A 22,377-nucleotide genomic window follows, 5' to 3' on the forward strand; every position below is an offset into this window, starting at 1 on the left:
CAATCACCCCCTGTCACTGCCACCCATCAATCACCCGCTGTCACTGCCACCCATCAATCAGCCCCTAACCTGCCCCTTGCGGGCAATCTGATCACCCACCCACACCAATAGATCGCCCGCAGATCCGACGTCCGATCACCTCCCAAGTGCAGTGTTCACATCTGTTCTCTACCCTAAACACCCACTAATTACCCATCAATCACCCCCTGTCACTGCTACCTATCAGATTAGACCCCTATCTGCCCCTAGGGCACTCAATCACCCGCCCACACCCTCAGAATGCCCTCAGACCCCAGCCCTGATCACCTCGCCAGTGCATTGCTTGCATCTATTCCCCCCTCTAATCACACCTTGAGACACCCATCAATCACCTCCTGTCACCCCCTAGCACACCTACCCATCAGATCAGGCCCTAATTTGCCCCGTGTGGGCTCCTGATCACTCGGCCAAACCCTCAGATCCCCCTCAGACTCCCTTCCGATCACCTCCCCAGTGCATTGATTGCATCTATTTTCCCCTCTAACCACCCCCTGAGACACCCATCAATCACCTCCTGTCACCCCCCTAGCACTCCTATCCATCAGATCAGGCCCAATACAACCTGTCATCTAAAAGGCCACCCTGCTTATGACCGGTTCCACAAAATTCGCCCCCTCATAGACCACCTGTCATCAAAATTTGCAGATGCTTATACCCCTGAACAGTCATTTTGAGACATTTGGTTTCCAGACTACTCACGGTTTTGGGCCCGTAAAATGCCAGGGCGGTATAGGAACCCCACAAGTGACCCCATTTTAGAAAAAAAGACACCCCAAGGTATTCTGTTAGGTGTATGACGAGTTCATAGAAGATTTTATTTTTTGCCAGAAATTAGCGGAAATTGATTTTTATTGGGTTTTTTTCACAAAGTGTCATTTTTCACTAACTTGTGACAAAAAATAAAATCTTCTATGAACTCGCCATACACCTAACGGAATACCTTGGGGTGTCTTCTTTCTAAAATGGGGTCACTTGTGGGGTTCCTATACTGCCCTGGCATTTTAGGGGCCCTAAACCGCGAGGAGTAGTCTAGAAAACAAATGCCTCAAAATGACCCGTGAATAGGACGTTGGGCCCCTTAGCGCACCTAGGCTGCAAAAAAGTGTCACACATGTGGTACCGCCGTACTCAGGAAAAGTAGTATAATGTGTTTTGGGGTAAATTTTTACACATACCCATGCTGGGTGGGAGAAATTTCTATGTAAATGGTCAATTGTGTGTAAAACAAATCAAACAATTGTCATTTACAGAGATATTTCTCCCACTTAGCATGGGTATGTGTAAAAATACACCCCAAAACACATTATACTACTTCTCCTGAGTATGGCGGTACCACATGTGTGGCACTTTTTTACACCCTAAGTACGCTAAGGGGCCCAAAGTCCAATGAGTACCTTTAGGATTTCACAGGTCATTTTGAGACATTTGGTTTCAAGACTACTCCTCACGGTTTAGGGCCCCTAAAATGCCAGGGCAGTATAGTAACCCCACAAATGACCCCATTCTAGAAAGAAGACACCCAAAGGTATTCCGTTAGGAGTATGGTGAGTTCATAGAAGATTTTATTTTTTGTCACAAGTTAGTGGAAAATGACACTTTGTGAAAAAAACAATAAAAATCTATTTTCCGCTAACTTGTGACAAAAAATAAAATCTTCTATGAACTCACCATACTCCTAACGGAATACCTTGAGGTGTCTTCTTTCTAAAATGGGGTCATTTGTGGGGTTCCTATACTGCCCTGGCATTTTAGGGGCCCTAAACCGTGAGGAGTAGTCTGGAAATCAAATTCCGCAAAATGACCTGTGAAATCCTAAAGGTACTCATTGGACTTTGGGCCCTTTAGCGCAGTTAGGGTGCAAAAAAGTGCCACACATGTGGTATCGCCTGTGTCCTGTGTCCTGTGTAAAAAAAATGAAAAAATTGTCATTTACAGAGATATTTCTCCCACCCAGCATGGGTATGTGTAAAAATACACCCCAAAACACATTCTACTACTTCTCTTGAGTACGGCAATACCACATGTGTGGCACTTTTTTGCAGCCTAACTGCGCTAAGGGGCCCAAAGTCCAATGAGCACCTTTAGGCTTTACAGGGGTGCTTACAAATTAGCACCCCCCAAAATGCGAGGACAGTAAACACACCCCACAAATGACCCCATTTTGGAAAGTAGACACTTCAAGGTATTCAGAGAGGGGCATGGTGAGTCCGTGGCAGATTTCATTTTTTTTTAGAAGAAATGGATTCTTTTTTTTTTCTTTTTTTTTTTCACAAAGTGTCATTTTCCGCTTACTTGTGACAAAAAATAATATCTTCTATGAACTCACTATGCCTCTCAGTGAATACTTTGGGATGTCTTCTTTCCAAAATGGGGTCATTTGGGGGGTATTTATACTATCCTGGAATTCTAGCCCCTCATGAAACATGACAGGGGGTCAGAAAAGTCATAGATGCTTGAAAATGGCAAAATTCACTTTTTGCACCATAGTTTGTAAACGCTATAACTTTTACCCAAACCAATAAATATACACTGAATGGTTTTTTTTTAATCAAAAACATGTTTGTCCACATTTTTCGCGCTGCATGTATACAGAAATTTTACTTTATTTGAAAATTGTCAGCACAGAAAGTTAAAAAAATCATTTTTTTGCCAAAATTCATGTCTTTTTTGATGAATATAATAAAAAGTAAAAATCGCAGGAGCAATCAAATAGCACCAAAAGAAAGCTTTATTAGTGACAAGAAAAGGAGCCAAAATTCATTTAGGTGGTAGGTTGTATGAGCGAGCAATAAACCGTGAAAGCTGCAGTGGTCTGAATGGAAAAAAAAGTGGCCGGTCCTTAAGGGGTAGAAAGACTGTGGTCCTCAAGTGGTTAAAGTGGACCTGAACTCTTTGACTGGATAGAAGGAAAACATAGAGAAATTCAGCCTGTATGTAGTTAGAGAGTTTAGCCTGTGTAATTCCACCTCATCTGTGATTAAGCACAAGTTGTAATTTGATCACTTAGCTGTGTAAGCTGACTGCCATGGCAGAGAGCTCATTTGTAAAAACAGGATGTTAAAGGGGAACTTCAGCCTAACAAACATACTGTCATTAAGTTACATGAGTTACGTTAATTAGAATACATAGGTTATATAATTTTTTACCCATCGTTTTAAAAGTACAGGCAAATGTTTGTGATTCATGGGGGCTGCCATCTTTGTCATGGGGGCAGCCATCTTTTTGGTTGAAAGGAGGTGACAGGGAGCATAAAACACAGTTCCAACTGTCCTGTGTCCTGATAACCCATCCCAGCTGCATGTGCTAGGTTTTAAATGTCAAATTCAAAATGTAAAAAAAAATTGCACCAAAACAGCAGAACGAGAACAACAACATCAGAAATCCCATCATGCTTTGCACAGCATCAGGGGAAAAATGCCAGGGCAGTTTTCTTCTGTGCAGCTAAAAATGAGGCTTGTATAAGAGAAACAAAGTTCCAATGCTGTGAAACTGTTAAAGAAACACCAGGCCTTTTCAGTGCTGCTGAGTCGATTTTTAGTCTGGAGGTCACTTTAACAATATGTCTGCTTTCATTAAAGCAGGAAGTAGACACACTGCAGATTTATTGTAGGATTTGTATCAGCTGTAACAAAGAAATGTTTTTTTTCAAAAGTTATTATGCTATTGCTTATCTTTTAGAGCTGAGATGAAGTTCTGAGTTCAGGTCCACTTTGAGGGCCCATTTCCACTTGTGCCGCACACGTCTGCGAGACGCGCGGCGGCACTTCCGGGACTGCGGGTACGCAGACGAATCCCATCAGCCGAGCCATGCACGTCTATAGGATTCACAGCCTCCCGCACAACTACGGATGGAAAAGCCGGCCAAATCGCTAGCAAGCGATTCGGCCTGCGGCTCTATGACTCCTTATGGCAGAGTTTCCTGCGTGATTTGCCTGAGGGGAAACTCTGCAGATACGGCACGGAAACCATGCAAGTGGAAACGGGTCCTGAGGATTACTATTATTCATAACCCTTATGTGTACACTACACATGTTTCCCCCCTGCTTAGTATAGCAATGCTCAGGTAGGTGCCATCATTCTACTGCATTTATAGCAAATCAAGGTCTGCAATCCATGTAGGAGAATTTACTGCTGACAGGCAAAGTTGTGGCAGACGAATAAAGTGCTGGGATTTATACAACACATATTACATAGAGGTTACTTTGATAAACAGGATTATGTGCCACAATGCATGACTGAAATCAATATCCATCCAGTGATCCACTATCAATGAAGTCCATAGAGTGAATCATATTTTTCTCAGCATTTTTGATACATCTGGTAAAATTGTTTTCTAACACCAGGTTTCAAAAGAGAACATCATAAACTGCCATTAGATTGGGCATTTTAAAATGTGTTTTTTTTTTCAAAAGTTATGAGATAGAAAAAAATAAAAAAAATCCTCTCTCTAGCCCCAACTTACTTTTCTAGATGAGTCAGGAACTACTGAGAGAAACAGATTATTTAACTTCTTGGCGACCGAGTCACGCTGATGGGCATGGACGCGGCGGCAGGCCCCAGGACCGCCTAACGCAGATCGGCGTAAAGTCATGGGGCGGGGATTTGCAGGAGATTGCACGTGCCGATGCACGCGCATCTCCGCTTGGATGACGCTTGGATCTCCGCTCTGCCAATGCCCATTTCCGATCAGAACCAAATGAGCATCCCTATGTGAACCTAGCCTTAACCACTTGAGGACCACAGGCTTATAACCCCGTAGTGACCAGGCTATTTATACAATTCAGCACTGCACTGCTTTAACAGTTCGCTGCAGGGCCATACGACATAGCACACAAATGGATCTACCCCACTTATGTTGTCACCAACAGAGCTTTCTGTTGGTGGCATCTGATTGCTGATGCGACCTTTCTTTTTTTTTTCCCATACAGAGCTGCAAGAGATCACAGCGCTGCACATATAAATAATGGCGGTCTTCTTTTTCTAACAGCCGCTAGTTGCAATTGCAGCTAGCAGGATGATCATGGAGCTCCATGTTTCGCAGGGAACAATCGCACATGTGTGCGAGTGTTCCCTGCTAATCTCCACCCCCAGGGCTCGACGCCAATCAGCGTTAGGCGGTCCTGGGGGAGCCACTCTGCGGCCTATGATCGGCGTTAGGCGGTCACAGAGTGATTAATGATAGAAATGACAGTGAACAGCAATTATAATCCCTCTCCAGTTTGTCAAAATAGAAAAAATGAAATAATAATTTGGCTAAAGAACTTATTTGATGCACTTGAATACAACTGAAGTGCTTTGTACTGGGATAGGTTACTGAATTTCTCGTTACCACTCTTCATGAATATATATCTGTTTGGATTATGGGAAATTCATGCAACTGAATACATTTTTGATATGTAAATCCAGAATAAATTATAGAACTGCAGAAACAATCAGCAAAGCCTGTGTTCAGTTGTACTATGTCTATTCAGATGCCGCATGCTTACTTTGCATGAGATAAAAGTATTTATTCATATAAACACAGAAAACTATACTAACACCAGTTGGAAAATAGAAAACATTTGAAGGGGAATGCCAGGCAATCAATCAGTTTCAAGTTCTATCTGAGATGACTACTGAAAAGAAACCAGGATGTTGAAATGTAATCCTGATCACTCAGAGAAAGGTGTAGAATGGACCAGGCCATTTACATCACAGGAGCCTGTAGGCACAGATGTCCTGGCATCCTAGACTTCATCCTCCACCCACAACCCCCACCAAATTGCACTGCTGTCTGCTGGCTGGCCCAGCTTTCACCTTCCCCTATTTCCCCTGCCCGGCGTAGGTATCCTCAGGTGACCCTTAGTATTAGGTAACAAGAGGTAACCGCAATATGAAGTAGCTAGAAGTGCCCCCCGCTGAAGGGAGATCTCATCAGTGGAATGCGAGTGAGTAATCTGCTATTTACGCTTTTCTCAGGACTCAGCATAGGTAAGGAGGGAGGGAGACTTTGGGGAAGGGAAGTGAGCCGCCTTTCCATCATCAGGGGCCTGTAGTCACATGTCTACAGTGCCTTATGGACCCATGCAGACCCATGCAAATAATTCTTTTTTTTACTTCTGTAAACTTCAACAGCTGCCGGTTTATAACACCTACAGAAGTATCTAGAAAATGGTATTGCGCCAGTTTTTGAAAGTAAATGGAAGTAGGGTTAAGTTCAGCAGGTTAAGAGCTTTAATTACGAGCTTTGGGGTGACACCTTCTGCTGTCAGGAATTCAATAACAGCACATTGCTTAAATCGCATTGACGACCTTCTGCGCAGGGTTCCATACTTTGCACTGCAACAACAAAACCGTCCAACGCTAAGGCTTCCTACCAACTGGAACTGTAGAGGAGAGTCTACTGAACAATCCAGTACTTGCCACAATTTGTGCTGCCATCTGTTGACGAGTTATGGAGGTGGAGGCATTACTTTTCATTCAACCCTCGTAAGTAGAGAAAGCCACATTTATGTGTTTGTTTTTTCCCCAATCAACATTGTTTTCATTAAAAAAAAAAACATTTTCAGGTAGCATGTTTTTTTTTTTTTTTTAAAGGTCCATCTCGGGTTTACTTAAAGGTACTGTAATTTTTTTTTGTAAATACTGAGATCTAGAGAAATAAGAACCTTCACAGAAAGATTCATAATAGCGAATGGTTAGTATCTAAATATAAGTCAGTCTATCTGTCTATCTGTCATCCACCTATCCATCTATCTATGTGTCATCTCCATAATTTATCTATCCATATATTTATGGAGGAATGCAGAGTGAGAGAGGATTGCTACTTTGCCATGTTTCCTCGGGAAAATGGTTATTTCTAGCAAACCAAAATGTTCTCTCTGTGCCCTCTATTAACACTTGCTGTTTCTAAGGGGCAGGTCACCTATGAAAGAAGAATATCTCCCTTGAGGCTATGTATGGTTAAAAAAAAAGAATTTTTTTTAATGAGCTCGTGAACAGAATAGACTCATGTTCACTTTATGCAGAATATTAATTAGCTCATTATTTCAACCACTTAAAAAATAGTAGTAAATTATGCATTTCTTCGCACACCAAGACAAAATATAGTTGCAGTGGTGACCCTGTTAACACATGGAATAAAAAAAAAAGTGTTACACTGCAAATGCTGAAAATGATACTTGGATTCCTTTATGTGTCGATGTTTGTAGACAGTATTTTTCCTCCTACGTTATTTTGGCTTATCGTAGACGGACAGAGAATCACGTCTGTTTCATTGTATTTGAAAGAGTTGTGAAATGTATTTGTTAACATGACCCTGATAATAAGCAACACAACTGACGGCAAAATTGGACGTCTGCATTTTAAGCTTAGCAGTTTCTAGTTTTACAGTTCCCGAGGTTGGAGAAGATGTAAAGGACACTGAAAGTAAATGAGCTCAGCTCCTGAGCTCCCCTGTTCGTACATTTAATAAAGGTGCCGGTTGAAAAGGGAGAAGGAAATAGCCAAAAATAAAATATTGGTAAAGTTAGCGATATTCTACTACGTAAAGTGCTATGAAACCCAGCATTTCTTCTTTGCTCTAAAAGATTATTTACAGCATATTACATACTACCACCATTTTTTTTTCTACAACAGCATTCAACTAGTTAAATACAGGACTTACAAGCTACCTGCAGGGAAAGCTGGACACATCCGAACTGGAGATAACATTATCTTGTGTTTACTTAATTGTATCAAGTGAGGAATGTAAACGTTCTCTGGCAATTCAGACACTCCAGAACACAGACAGATGCTCAGAATGCATTTCTGGAAACATTACAATATGAATACACCCGTTATGAATAAAATGCAATGTCAGCTGTCAGAGCAAAAAAATTGTAGTTTGGGAACTTGTAATTTCTAAATGAATAATAATACTTATGCACAAAAGCAAATATGATAACTGTATGGTATATACAAAGTAGAAAAACATGTTTTTATTGAATATTATGTCAGAGTTTTATACCACTTTAATACATATAGAAACATATTGGTAATATTTACCAATATTTTACCATGACCTAACCTAACCTCCATCTCACACAGAACCCTTCTTCTACTGACCTCTCTACTAAATCCCCTGGTGGTGCCCAGTGGCGGCTCCAGCTTCAGATTTTTTGGGGGAGGCTCAAAAGGGGCACAATGGTTGGCAGGCAGGGCTCACAGAAACACCCCCACCCAAAAAAAGGGAAAGGAGCAAGTGCGGCATACTAAGCGTGCCACATCAGGTAATGCCAGGTATAGGTGCCACCAGTATAGGTAATATAGCTACCCCAGTATAGGTAGCATAGTTGCTGCATTATATGTAACAAAGTTGTCCCCAGAATAGGTAGCTAGTATAGTTTTCCACAGTATAGGTAGTATAGTTGTCCCAGGATAGCTAGTATAATTAAGCCCCCCCCCCCGACCTGGGTCCCCTCCTTTTGCTTCCCTCTCTATCCATATATGTGGCAAGCAGGCGGGCGGGTGGAGAATTACTCACCTCACTTTTGCATTCCAATCGCTGGAGCGCAGCGTCACCGTCACCACAGGTTTCCGCCTTAAATGCAGCTCACTGTGCTTCCGCTAGGAAGCACAGTGGGCAGCATTGAAGGCGTAGACCAGTAGCGACTCTAGGGCTGTTCCCCCTCCTGTTTTGCCTTTGTGGGGGGGGGGGGGGGGCTTACAAAATGTCAGCTGGGGCTTGAGCTCGGGTAAGCCTCAGTGTGGAGCCGCCACTGGTGGTGCCTAATCTGAACCCCCCCTTCTCCATATCAGGTGTGCCTGCCTAACCTTAAAGTGGATCTGAGATGAAAAATGAACTATAACAAGTAACTTGTGTATATATCTTATCTAAAGTTTAGATAGTTTACACAGCAAATCTAGCTGCACATAGATTTAATAGAAAATGATTATTTCTTCCTGTGATACAATGACTGCAGCCATGTCGTTTGTATACATTACACAGAGGCAGGCTTATCTGCACCATCAGCACTCAGACTCTGAAAAAAACCTAATCCCCCCTCCTCCCTCCTCCCCTTTAGCTCTGAAATCATTGGCTAGTAACACCTCCTCCTCCTCCTGCCCAGACTGAGCTCCCATGAGCCCTTGCTACTGCCAAGGCTCTCTGAAAACCTGTGGGCGTGGTTTATTTAGTTTATAGGGAATTAGAGTATTAAAACAAAAACAAAAAAGTATTTGGTTTGAGGAATGCCCTATAAACAATAGGAAAGGAACACAATTATGCAATGAGTAAAAGTTCACCTCAGATCCACTTTAACACACACTGCCCCTGCCAATGCCTAACCTCATCATGACCGCCAGCGTCCTGTTGAAAAGGGCACCTGGTAAAATACAAGGTGCCAGGGCTACTATTTAATCAGGCACCCTTTTCAACAGAATGTGTCTTGCACCCTTTTTAACTGTTCCACTTCCCTGTTGATTGGTGGAGTTATCCGTCATATGAAATCGCCAGTAGGGAGACTGAGATGATCAAAGGGTGTGATTTCTTTCTGACACTTTCAGGAACAATAGCACTTCCTCTGGGTGCAGCGTTGCAACAAAGCGCTCATGAGCTACAGACGTACTTCTTGTTATCAATAATAATTTTTACATCTGAACAAAACAAAAGAGTAGCCTAGAGCAGAGTTCCCCAACCCTGTCCTGAAGGCCCACCGACAGTACATGTTTTGTTGGGGTACACTAGCCTAGAGGAAGAGGAAATAGTAGCCTTTGGCCTTTATCGGATAATACATCGGATTCTGACTTCGGACAGACAGCTCAGTATGTCATTTTTGGAGCTTAAAGGGAATCTGAAGTGAAAATAAACTTATGGGATAATGATTTGAGTGTGGAACAGCTAAGAAATAGAACATTAGTAGCACAGATACAAGTCTCATATTGTTTCCAGTATAGGAAGAGTTAAGAAGCTTCAGTTGCTATCTATGCAAAAGAGCTTTTCTGAGCTCTCTGACCCAACTTGGGTCGGCTGCAGTGCTGTTTTCTGAAGTTGTTATCTCAACCTGTCTCTCACTGTTGTTTGTTTAAGGTTTTACTGCAGGAAAGATTAAAGGTTCATTAGCTCTGCTCTGTATCATAGTTTAAAATACAGAGTGTAGTTTGTAAACTGCAAATATAAGAGAATGATGCAGTGTCATAAAAAATAAAGCTATATAACTAAAAATAAAAACATGAGACTTCATTCTTTGCTACTAATGTTCTAATAATTATCAGTATTACACATACAATTCATTATATCATACGTTTTGTTTGTTTGGGTTTTTTTTCGCTTTAGTGTCAATTTAAGCTGTCAGAGGATTGCAATGGCCCATGTTGTGTTGGTGAACACTGCTTACTAGGCTGTAATCTTTACCAATACAAAATGTATTTTACATCTATGTCCTAACAATCATCTCCACCCCCATCCAACCTTCTTATACCCACTCAGCAAACATAAACCACCAGTGTAAAATACTAGTTCCCTTCCATGCCATAGCAATAACACCCTAATGTAATTCTCCAATTGTTTTTTTTTATTTTTGTTGTTTAAGTGCAGTATTTCTATCTGTATTTAATTCAGTTTTTTAGTTGCTTGGTAGGTTCTTAAAGGGAATGCTTTTGAGACTGGTTCCTTTTGTCAAATAATGAGAAAACAGACTGGACTTTTTAAACATCCATATAGTATGGAAAAGTTTAGAGGTCTGTATACTGATAATCTGATAAAAGAGGGTCAGTTTTGACCCCCATGCCCCCTAAAGCTGTCCTAGAGGCCTCTTGTTTGCTGGCAAATGTCACCCTTCACCCCCCCCCCCCCCCCCCGGGGCCCTGAGCTGAACCTCAATGATCAATACCAGTGAGCCAAGAGGAACTTTTCTTAGTATACAAAACTGAGTTGCTTCAATTGCTACTACTTCTTTTACCTTAAACAGTCCTTTTACTAGATTACCGCAATAAAACAAATGGCAGGCTTGTGTTAAAATCAAAAGCACATATGGCAATGGAGTCTTAGCCCATTAGTAGCTTCAAAAGAATTATCTTGTTTGAGACATGTGCACTGCTTTTGACCTTAGTTAGCAGAACTCATTATGCTGTAAATTCTTAGAATGCTTTGATGTCTCTCTGTTAGCAGGAAATATAGAAAACTGAAAGCGGAAGTCCTGTTGTTGTCTCATACTGCCCCCTAGTGACAAGTGACCATAAATACACATTATGGCAGTACTAATTATTAGCAAGGAAATGCAATAAATAAGAAATAAAGTGCTAAAATAAATTGACTTGGAGCACTGGCAAGTCTCTAAATAAAATACACTTAATCTTTGTTTAAGGATTATTTTTCTAATACTTACAGTGAATTTCTAGGAGCTGCATTGCTACGTGTGGCGTGGAATTCAATGATTCATGATCTACTCTGCATTGGACAACCTGGCCATCATCTTTGCGATCCCCTTTAAAATCCAGGACGCTAATAACTGTGAATGTCTTTCCGTTGCCATCTTTTTCTTGTAATTTCTGCACATCTGCATAAAAAAAAAAAAAGTTCATCCAAATATTCAGCTTTATAGCATAAAAATGCAAATGTTGCATGTAAAAACTTGGTTTTACTAAGTAAGTGAAATAACAAGTGCTCTAATGAGGCATATTATACCATAAGCCACAGGTCATGCAGTTTATAAAGTTTTCTGGCAGTTCATAATAGCAAGCATTGACAGAAAAATGTGAGATATAGGAAATACGTACCACATAAGAGAAAAATATGAGGCTTTAGAACACTTATGGGAGAGAATCTTCCAAATATGTGCTTAGAACCTAAAAGTCAACATAAAACTAGACAGAACTTGGTCTTTTTTCTGTTTGTATTATAACATAAATCCCCAAATTCTAGACTACTGCTGACATACTTACCAAGTTTAAAAGTGGATAGCTAAAATGAAAGTCTTTATATTTGACAGGCATCGTAAAGGTTGGTACTCTAAACTATATATGAACGTTCGGAGGGGAAAAAAAAACAGAATAAAAAGATTGGGTTTATTGCATGGTTGAGCTTTTCTGTGATGATTGGGGGTAAGGGATTTGTATTATTTTTAATGAAACTAAACTCTTTACGCAGACAGTATAACTATATATAATGTAAACAATAGATGTGCTTGAGTTTGTAATACAGTCAGCTTACCCCTAAAGTTTCTGCTCATATAACCTGCAAGTGTTAGCAGAGTGACATACAATTGTCAGATCAGGAGTACTCGTGATGCTCAGATACACCCCTCCCCCCCCCCCCCCCCCAATCACGGATTCGACTATTCGGCCGTGGTTGAAAAAAAATCCAGAAATCAGTGATTCATTTCCGGATTTGAAATGGACTCATAATTTGACCCGGATTTTTCCCGTGAATGATGCAATCATGGAAATTCACGGCCGTAATCACGGAAAAGCGTTTTTGCTAATAGAAAAGCCCTCATACATGCTACAATCACTAAAATAGCATGGATTATAAAGGTGAGATATGGCTACACTTAAAAAAAATTCCAGAAGAACTGTTCGTTTTTGAGAAAATCAATTTTAAAATTTCAAACAAAAAATGATTTGTGATGAAAAAGCCGCCAAAACCCGCCGAGTTTAGCAGTTAATAGCAAAGCATCCTTACATGGTAGGAACACCAAATTTGCCAGATATGTTAACCATTTAATGACACCCTAACGTATTAAAACGTCATGCTTTACCCTATTAACAGCAACATGACTTTTTAATACGTTGCGCGTTCCCGCCGCCGCTACCGCCGTGTGTGCGCCGCTACCGCCGCCAATTCTGCCGTGCTGAGTGATTGGGGAAGAGGACCGAACGGTCCTCTACCCAATCGTAGTGCCTGGAGTGAATGGACGTGACCACGAACAGCGGCTACGTCCATTCACAAAAACAGGAAATTGTTACTTTTCAATAAAGTGTAAAAAAAAAGTGATCACTTCCTATAACAAAGTGTTCACTAGTGTTCACATCTTGTGGCCAAAAAGTATATTACACATACAAAATACATACATACACAATTACATACACATCATTAATAAAATTACACTTACAACCCTCCCACCAAAAAAAAAAAAAACACTTGTAAAAAAAATTCAGCTTAAAATAAATAAATAAATAGTTTCCTTATGGACTCAGCTTTTTTTAATCTATATTTTATGGGGGAAAATTAATTTTCATTTATTACATTGGGGCTGGTAATTATGGCCAGAACAAAAAAAAAACAAAAACAAAACAGAAAAATAACACCTATATTTCAAAATAATATATTGTTGCCATACATTGTGATAGGGACATAATTTAAATGGTTTACTAATCGGGACAACTGGGAAAATAATATGTGTTTGTTTTATACACAGAAGAATGTTTAATTTTAAAACTATAATGGCTAAAACCTGAGAAATAATGATTTTTTTCTTCTTTTTTTTTTGCTTTTTTCTCATTAAAACGCATTTAGAATAAAAATATTCTTAGCAAAATGTACTATCCACAGAAAGCCTAATTGGTGGCGAAAAAAAACCCGAGGTATAGATCATTTTCTTGTGATAAGTAGTAATAAAGTTATTAGGGAATAAAAGGGAGGAGCACTGACAAGTGAAAATTGCTCTGGTCCGTTAGAGTAAAAACCCTTGGAGGTGAACTGGTTGAGAAGAACAGTGGGAACAAGAGGAAACATTTTTTTTGAGAAAATCGATTTTAAAATTTTAAAGGAAAAAAGTATACATTTAAATGCGGCAAATGACAGTTCTTAGTGAAACAATTCCTGCTGACTTTAGCAGTTAATAGCAAAGGCTCTTTGGTGTTGCTAGGATGTAAGGAGCCTTTGCTATTAACTGCTAAACAGGGATGCTCATCCGGATTCCGGATATCTGGGTAACCTGGATATCCGACCTTTTTTCAGCTATCCGAATCTTGAAACAGAATCCGGATTTCTGTAGAAATCCGGATAGCTATCTGCGGATATTTGGTCGTATACCCGGGTATCCGGCGGATATCCGGCAGATATCCAGATCGGAATACTGTAACTAAGGAGATGACATCACTGAGCCATTTAGAGGGCTGCTAGCAGATGCCCTAGCAACCAACCACAGAGAGGGAACCCTGGCCAGCCCCACCTGACCTCATTGAGCCAATCAGAGGGCTCCCAGCCTAAGCCCTGGCACCCAATCATAGAAAGGAACCCTGGCCAGCCCACCTGTATGATGTGAAATATTGTCTTTGCTTGTGTGAATGCTCACTGAGAGACATGCTCCAGTGCTGCAGGCCTAGCAAGTGCTGTATACAGTGATACACCTAAAGCTGTTCAGTGATTAACCCCTTCACTATCACTACACTATTGTATTGTTAATTAGCTTGCTTTCCTTGTGTAACAGTCAGAGTGTGTGCTGCATGCCTGCTGCAGCTGCTATGTGTCTGTGTATGTGCTGTGCACAGACCAGGACAGCTGCTACCTGCTGGCCAGCTATTAGCCTTAGCTAGCTACAGTATAGGTTAGGGATTAGGGAATTGGATTACTGTGTTATTGTGTAATTAGTACTGTAGTACTGCAATCAGTGCTAGTAGTTGTTAGAGTAGTAGTACTACTGTGTTAGCTTACTACAGAACTGCTGTGCTGCTGATCAGTGCCAGTGTGACAGTAAGTGTCTTCTCCTCTGCTGTCTGACTGTCACTCGGCACGTGGCCCTTGGCACGTGGCATTTGGCACCTGGCCCTTTGAACTTGGCATGTGGCACTTTGCACTTTGCACGTGGCACTTTGCACTTTGCACGTGGCACTTTGCACGTGCCAAGTGACACGTACCAAGTGCTCCATGCCACCTGCCACGTGCAAAGTGCCACGTGCAGAGTGTAAATGCCACGTGCAAAGTGCAAAGTGCCACCTGCCACGTGCCAAGGGCCACATGCCAAGTGCCAAGTGCAAAGGGCCACGTGCCAAGTGCCACGTGCCACGTCCAGCATGCTCCTGGCAGACGTTCTACCTGCTGCTGCTGCATTGCCCTGCTCCTGCTTCCTTTGCTGCTCCCACCACCAGGGTGCCACAGGCCACTGCTGCTGTGCTGATACCACCTATATTTAACACAAAACACAAGTGCTGTGTAATTTTTTGGAGGTGTCTGGGCTGAAAACTGCCATGTCCCAGTTATGCGGTTGGACCCTCTGACACAATGTGGGCTGCACGACCACTGTCTGAAACCTAGTCCTGATGTTGACAGCCATTTTTTTTTTTTGGGGGGGGGGGATTTTAAGTCCCCACATCATCAATTAGTGTTTCCCTTTAAAAAATAATGATGATACATGCCTCATTTACCCCCCCAAAAAGTTTTTAAAGCAATTCTAAAGGCCACTTCTGTTTTTTCTATCCAGATATCCGAATTTGCCTGAATACCCCGAAAACTGAGGTCGGATATCCAATTCGGATTCGGATCAGAAAATGTTGAACTCGGATATCCGACCCGGATTGGATATCTGTAGCCGGATCCGGATCCAATCCGGATTTTGAAAAGTGGTATCCGAGCACCACTGCTGCTAAAGTCAGCGGGAATTGTTTCACTAAGAACTGTAATTTGCCGCATTTAAATGTATACTTTTTTCCTTTGAAATTTTACAATCGATTTTCTCAAAAACGAAAAGGTCGTTTTGAATTTTTTTTCCTATTGTTCCCACTGTTCTTCTTAACATATCTGGCAAATGTGGTGTTCCTACCATGTAAGGGGGCTTTGCTATTAACTGCTAAATTTGGTGGGAGATAATCACAAATTCATTTTAGGGCCCTTTTCCACCTGCAGTCGCTAGCGTTCACGCTGAACGCTAGCAATTGCTGAATCGCAAAACCGGCGATTCCCCGACGTTCGCGGCCGCAATTTTGCTATGCTATGCACTGCATAGCAAAATCGCGGCAAAAGTCGCTCCGCGGCGCGATCGCGATCAAGTAAAAAACGAATCGCGGTAGTGGAAATGACCTACCGTGATTCCTATGTTAAAAAGCAAACCGTAGCGATTGTAAAATCGCTAGCGGTTTGCGTTTTTGCGATTCAGTTTGCGCTGGTGGAAAAGGGCCCTTACCGTGATCCCCGTGATCATGACTGTGATTGCATTCCGAATATTTGTAATCACGGAATTTCCATGGTCGATTCAGAATCGACCACGGCATCGAATACCGAAGCCGAATAGTAACAAAATGCTCATGACTCACGGCTGATCTGGAAACTATCCGCCCATCACTGAAAAGCACAGACTTCCAGCCATTGGTCAGGCTGATGAAGAGAGGGGAGGCGGAGGAGGAACGAGTAAGGTAGGGGACACACTTGAATGTTTTTTGTGTGTGTTTTCTGCTCAGAAAAACTGAGAACTGATGACAATAAATGGGCTAGTTCACACTTAATGCGTTTTTCGCATGCAGAAAAAAAATTGACATCCTGCAGGTTAATTCTGCACCTCTTGTCATTTTTCTCTATCAATTACATTAGCTGCTGTGAAAAAACGCAAGTGTTTTCCTGCATAGAAACACACATGGTGCGCAGAAAACCTTGCAGAAAATCACACGCAGAAAACAGAAAGACAAGTGTGTTCCCTGCTTAAGGGAGGAGAAAGATGAGCATGAGAGCACTTTGTAAGGAATCTGTCAAAGGAAGCCCAGCTTCCAGAGAGAGGTAAGCTACCTTGCTTTGTTTATATCCTCTATAATAAAACCCCTGTGTCCCTGCGTCACGCTGCCCCTGTGTAGCTCGGTCTGTGTTTTTTGCTACTGCGCTGACCCAGCCTTACAGAGACAGGAGGACGGGGCCAGGGAGCCGGGCGGGCGTGTGAGCGGGTGGCCGGGTGTGCACGTGGTGGGTGTGCATGTGCGGTGGGCGCACTTGCACACGCAGTAACATGCGGTGGGCGGCAGCGAGAAACAGACCCTAGAGCCCGTTTTTAAACAGGCTTGGGTCTGCTAGTATAGTATAAAAGATATATATGTTGTTAGGGTTTTGCCTCACCTTGCTAGTATTCTATTAATTAGGGCTCTATAGGCTTGATTCACTTTGTTTAATGTGCTGTAGCAGCGCAAGGTAACTCCCGATACCGGTACTTCTCGATAGCGCAGGCACGTTGTGAGTGCTACTGGCAGTGTGGCATGCGCTCCTTAGCAGCGCCCGCTCCTTCCAAAGGCCGTGCGACAGTGACCTATCATGACCACAATACTTCACTAGCCTGGCTGCTCTACCACACTAGTGAAGTATCGTTCCTGCGGTACTCCATTATCGCGCAACATTTGGATGAAGCGCCTGCTGCTAAGGTGCGCACGCTATGCTGCCAGTAGCACCCGTAGCATACCTGAGCTATCAGGAAGTACTGGTAAATTAATTTATTCGCATAAGAAGAAATACCTTGCACTGTTACAGTGCAGTAAGTATAGTGAATCAAGCCCTATATCTTGATTGGCTAAACAGGGTAAAGGGGCACGAAATAAACTCTCAACAGAAATAAGGAGCGGATGAAGCAGTAACGAAACATAATGTATAACATTTGTAGCAGATTATATTTTTTAAAGTATAAATAACTGCTGAATGAAAGGATCATGGCAGTACTATTTTGCAATCCTATCTGTGTGCCAGATGGTATAACAGGCTGAAGTGGGCAGACAAATTTGACACAGTTCACATACATTTTTGGTGAACATTTAAAAACTATGTTTATCCTTCCCTAAATGCAATCTTGTAGAAAAAAAAGTATGTGCTCTAAAAAAAAACCTAAGTAAGAAAGTTCAAACAGAAAACTAAAGCAGAACAGTTAATATTTCTAAGATGCATATGCTAATTAGTGTTCTCTAGGCCAGTGAATCATGAATCATTTTTCTAAGAACTATTTGTGGGTGATTAACTTAAAAGGGAATGTTTACATTGACCTGTATTAAATAAGCCAATCCGATTTAAGGAAACGTAGACTAATTGGAAAATAAAGGCTGCTGTAATTACTGACATTTCACAAGAAAAGTTGCCAATTGCCTGTCTCTCTGTTGGCTCTGATAGTGTCTGAGTCACACTTCTGCAACAACCCTGTAGTCTGAGTCAAAACACCTGTTCTACATCCTCCTCCCAGTCTATGATTCACAGAGCATCAAGGCTGGCAACACGTGTCTGTGCAGAAAGCCATGAATTGTCTGCCATGTGTGTTTCTGCATTTCTTTTTCATTGTTCGTTCTTATGAATTCCTGTTTTTGGATGTGATGCTATAGGTGTACAGAGGCACCAGAAGAATAGAAGTCTCTAAAAAGTGTAAAAGTAGAGGAGGCAGTGGTAGACTTACCTCCTCTAAGCAGACACGAGATAATATTGTAGTAATATCAATAAAGTAATTTATTAAATATATACTCCAAAAGATCATACAATGATACAACACATTTCACAGGAATGACCCCGTATCTTCAGGCAATGGGACGGAGCATTTACAAAGCTGGTGTGTGATTCAGCCAAGGTGCTTAGCTTTATGCTGAGTGAGGCATATTGCTCTCATGCCGCGCTCCTCCTCATTTGTCTGCAATTGGCCTCGGAAAGTCCTCCAGTCCGGGGCCAACTGCACATGTGCGGCCTAGCCGCACAGTTGCCTGTCTTGCCATTGCCGACAGCGTTTTGCTCAGTACTACTGTGTAGGTAACAGAACGTACCCGGCAAAGGGAGAAACACAGGAACTCGGCTGGACTGTGCCTGCTCTGACTGTCCCCAAATGGATAATTTACCTGGGCCAGTTGCAGGCAAATGAGAAGGCGGAGGAGGATGGCGTGGCAGCGATATGCCTGGAGGGGGCTTGAGGAAGCCCCAGATATGTATATTTTATATATAAGTCCCCATCTCAGGTACACTTTAAAAAAGGGTTTAACATTTGTACAAAATAGTATGATACGCACTGAGACACAACACTGTATGTGCTTGCACCTTTCTCCTTAAAATGTAACTGGAGAAAGAAAAAAAAATCCCTCATTAGTGGGAAGCTTCTTGTTGACCTAGAGATTTCTTGGATTCTGCTGCTGCCACCATTCTAGCACATGATTCCTCGAAGCCTATTCAACAAAAGCTTGTTAAATAGGTTTGCTCTGGCCATGCTCCTGGCCATGAACAAGCACATTCAAACTCATGCATAAGGGCCGGCCTGTTTCCACAACACGCAGATTGGATGCAGAATGGATGCAGAAAAACTGACTCCAATGAGTCCAAAGCACCTGGATCACCTTAAGAACACTTTCATTAAACAAGGTTACAGTCCTCCCATGGCTGAGGCCCAAATCAGGAAAGCCAGCAACATCCCCAGGACTGAACTCCTGAAATATAAGCAAAACCAGAAAGAGGAACGTGTCCCTTTGGTTGTCACCTACAACCCACACCTGGAAATCTTAAGGAGGATTGCTAAGGAACTTCATCCCATTTTACACAAGGATCACAGACTGAGAACGATATTCCCTAAACCTCCACTCTTGTCATATCGGCAACCACACAATCTAAAACAGATGATTGTCAGGAGCTCTTTGAATAGGCCTCAACAAAACGGAACATCACCCTGCCGACAAAAAATATGTGGGACCTGCAGACACATTTACTCCACTGACAGGGTAACGATACCAGGTTCACAACAGGAGTACAGAATACAAGGTAAATTTTCTTGTGGGTCCACCAATCTGGTATATCTGATCATGTGTGCTAAATGCCCCAATGTTATGTACGTGGGAGAAACTGGACAAACTCTGCGCAAACGTATGAATGGACACAGGCACACTATTAATGATACCAAATCTGGACTCCCAGTTGCTACACACTTTCGGTCCAACGGACACAGCATGGATGATCTTCGTGTCACTGCCCTGAAGGGCGGCTTCAAAACGTCAAATGACCGATTAATAGCAGAAACAAAATTTATAAATTGTTTCAAAGCTGTGCAGAAGGGTCTGAATAAGGACAACAACTTTCTATATTGGTATGAGATTGATGATATATGAACTGTCTCAGCCACCCTAGCTGAACTTGTGAACTAAGAATTTACGATACCTCTGGGTCAATCCTAATACCAGCTCTGTGAGCAATAAAGTAAACAAGGATTCTTATCTTACCCCATTTAGATGGTCTGTTTGTATTAAGGCATCTTAATGATGTATTTATGCTTGAAAAAAATATCTGTTTTTCCTTTTGATGTTGCATGTATATAAGCTGTCTGTACCACCAGCTTGCAAACTAACAGGATGTAAACCTGACGAAGGCTGCAAGGCCCGAAAGCTTGTTTATTCTTATTCATTTGTAGTTAGCCAATAAATGGTATCATCCTGATTTAAAACTTCTTGACTCCAATGAATGTCTATGGGAAAATCTGCATCAGAAAAATCGTGTTTAGTGGAAACAGGCCCATAGACATTCATTGGAGTCAGTTTTTCTGCATCCAATCTGCGTGTAGTGGAAACAGGCCCTAAAGGAAAAATCCATGCATGAGCAGCTTCACTATACTTGGCAATTATGTCTAGTCCATATGCACTCATCCATGGACAGGACTGTGGCCAGAAGATGAAGAGGAACCCTGCTCTGGAACTGTGGGCTCTAGGATAATCTGCAAAGCCTATGTTCTCTAGCTTCCCGCTTTCAGCTGGTAGCTGTACCACTCGGGAGTTTCAAAAAGATACATCGAGATTCTGCTGTAATAGAATGGCTTTGCATCCGTGAGCAGATACAATGCTGGTGTCTGAAAATAGTTGTGGCCCCGAAGAGAATCAGTGTTGTCTTAAGCTATTGAAATTAATTGTTCATAGCCTTTATTGATTGGTTTACAAAATGTAGCTGACTGAACAGCAGAAAAGTTTTATTTTCACCCTGTAGCTGAAGAGTTATTTTGCCTTTGTTATAATAAGAATGTGTTCCTTATCCTTATGCATTATATATATATATATACCTTAAATATATAAAAGTGAATGAAAGGCCAGGATTGGGTTCTAGAGACATGTCTATTATTCAGATTTTGAACGATAACTTTCCAGTGAGGTTAATGGAAGCTTTTATAAATAAATGCAGAATCTCCCTACTTTTAAACTTTACATTAGAAAGTAATAGCAAGAATAGAGAAGGTGTCAGCAGTGTTGACTATTTCAGCCAGATAAAGAATGAACACTCATTATCTTCTCAAATCAGCCTGAGACTTTCAAGTAACAGATATGCATAAGAACTGTGTTTGTAAAGATTCATACACACGTCGGATTTTTCCAAACAACCAGTTGACCTCTGTTAGCAACAACCTTGAAAAGTGAACTTTTTGCAAACAAAAGCTGTGGGTGAGCTCCCCTTAAGGTACATACACACGTCAGATTTTTCCAAACGACCGGTCTTTTAAACGCCAAATCGGGTGTGTGTACAGTCGTTCAGCTGATAACGCTGGTTTTGACGCATCCACTTGGCGGATCGGTCAAAACCAGCATTATCAGCTGAATGACCGACTGTACACACCCCCTATTTGACGCCCAAACGACCGAACATTTGGACGTCCAAACAACCAGTCGTTTGGAAAAATCTGATGTGTGTATGTACCTTAAGGGGAGCTCACTAACAGCTTTTGTTTGCAAAAGGTTCACTTTTCAAGGGTGTTGCTAACAGAGGTCAACTTACAAATCAGACTGTTCAGTGATTCCCTGCAATGTGCTGCCAGGTCAAAACCACAGCTCAGATCAATATAAAGCACCACATTTTATCGAATCTCTATAAAGTCCCAGATCTCAGTGAATCTAAGAAGAATGCCTGTATACAATTTCAACACATCTTTGTAAAGCACCAGCTCTTGGTAAATTTCTGAAGAGCAATAGATCTCACGGAGTCTCTGTGGTGCACTGGATCTCAGTGAATCTCAACAGAGTACCAGATCTCAGCGGATCTCTATAAAGTACCAAATCTCAATAAATCCTAGTTAGCTAGATAAACCACAGTAAGCTCACAAGAGACAAAACCAGCGTACCCACAAAAAGGGTGATGTGGTAATTTGGGTGAAGGGGATAGCCTCTAGTATAATATCAATAAATAACTGATATTCTCCTATTGAGCAGTAGCTACATACTGTATATTGGTTATTTTTACAGATATTTTACTATCACCTAACTTATCCCTCTTCTCACACTAACCCTCCCTCTACCGATGCCTATCCTCTAAATTCACCATCCACTGATATCTGCACCACCTATTTCTGATCCCCCTGGGTGCCGCTATAGCCACAATTAGCATTGCAGTCTAAGCTGCACCCATTTTACCAAAGCACCGCCAGCACCCAAGTTTCCTACTTTGGCAAACCATATGTTGTGTGGGTTTGCCTCTCTCCATACTTC

At 41.8% G+C, this 22,377-nt stretch overlaps 1 protein-coding gene across 2 annotated transcripts in view; it reads right to left on the reverse strand.

Moving 5' to 3' along the window:
• Positions 1 to 22,377, reverse strand: part of CADM2 (cell adhesion molecule 2) — a 311,372-nt gene that overhangs the window by 280,490 nt on the left and 8,505 nt on the right. For both annotated transcript variants that reach the window (XM_068270493.1, XM_068270492.1), the window contains exon 3: positions 11,385 to 11,555. In XM_068270493.1, the coding sequence (XP_068126594.1) occupies positions 11,385 to 11,555 (171 nt within the window). The remainder of the gene's footprint in view (positions 1 to 11,384; positions 11,556 to 22,377) is intronic.

The sequence above is a fragment of the Hyperolius riggenbachi genome, chromosome 2 (assembly GCF_040937935.1).
Source record: "Hyperolius riggenbachi isolate aHypRig1 chromosome 2, aHypRig1.pri, whole genome shotgun sequence".
Lineage (NCBI taxonomy): Eukaryota > Metazoa > Chordata > Amphibia > Anura > Hyperoliidae > Hyperolius > Hyperolius riggenbachi.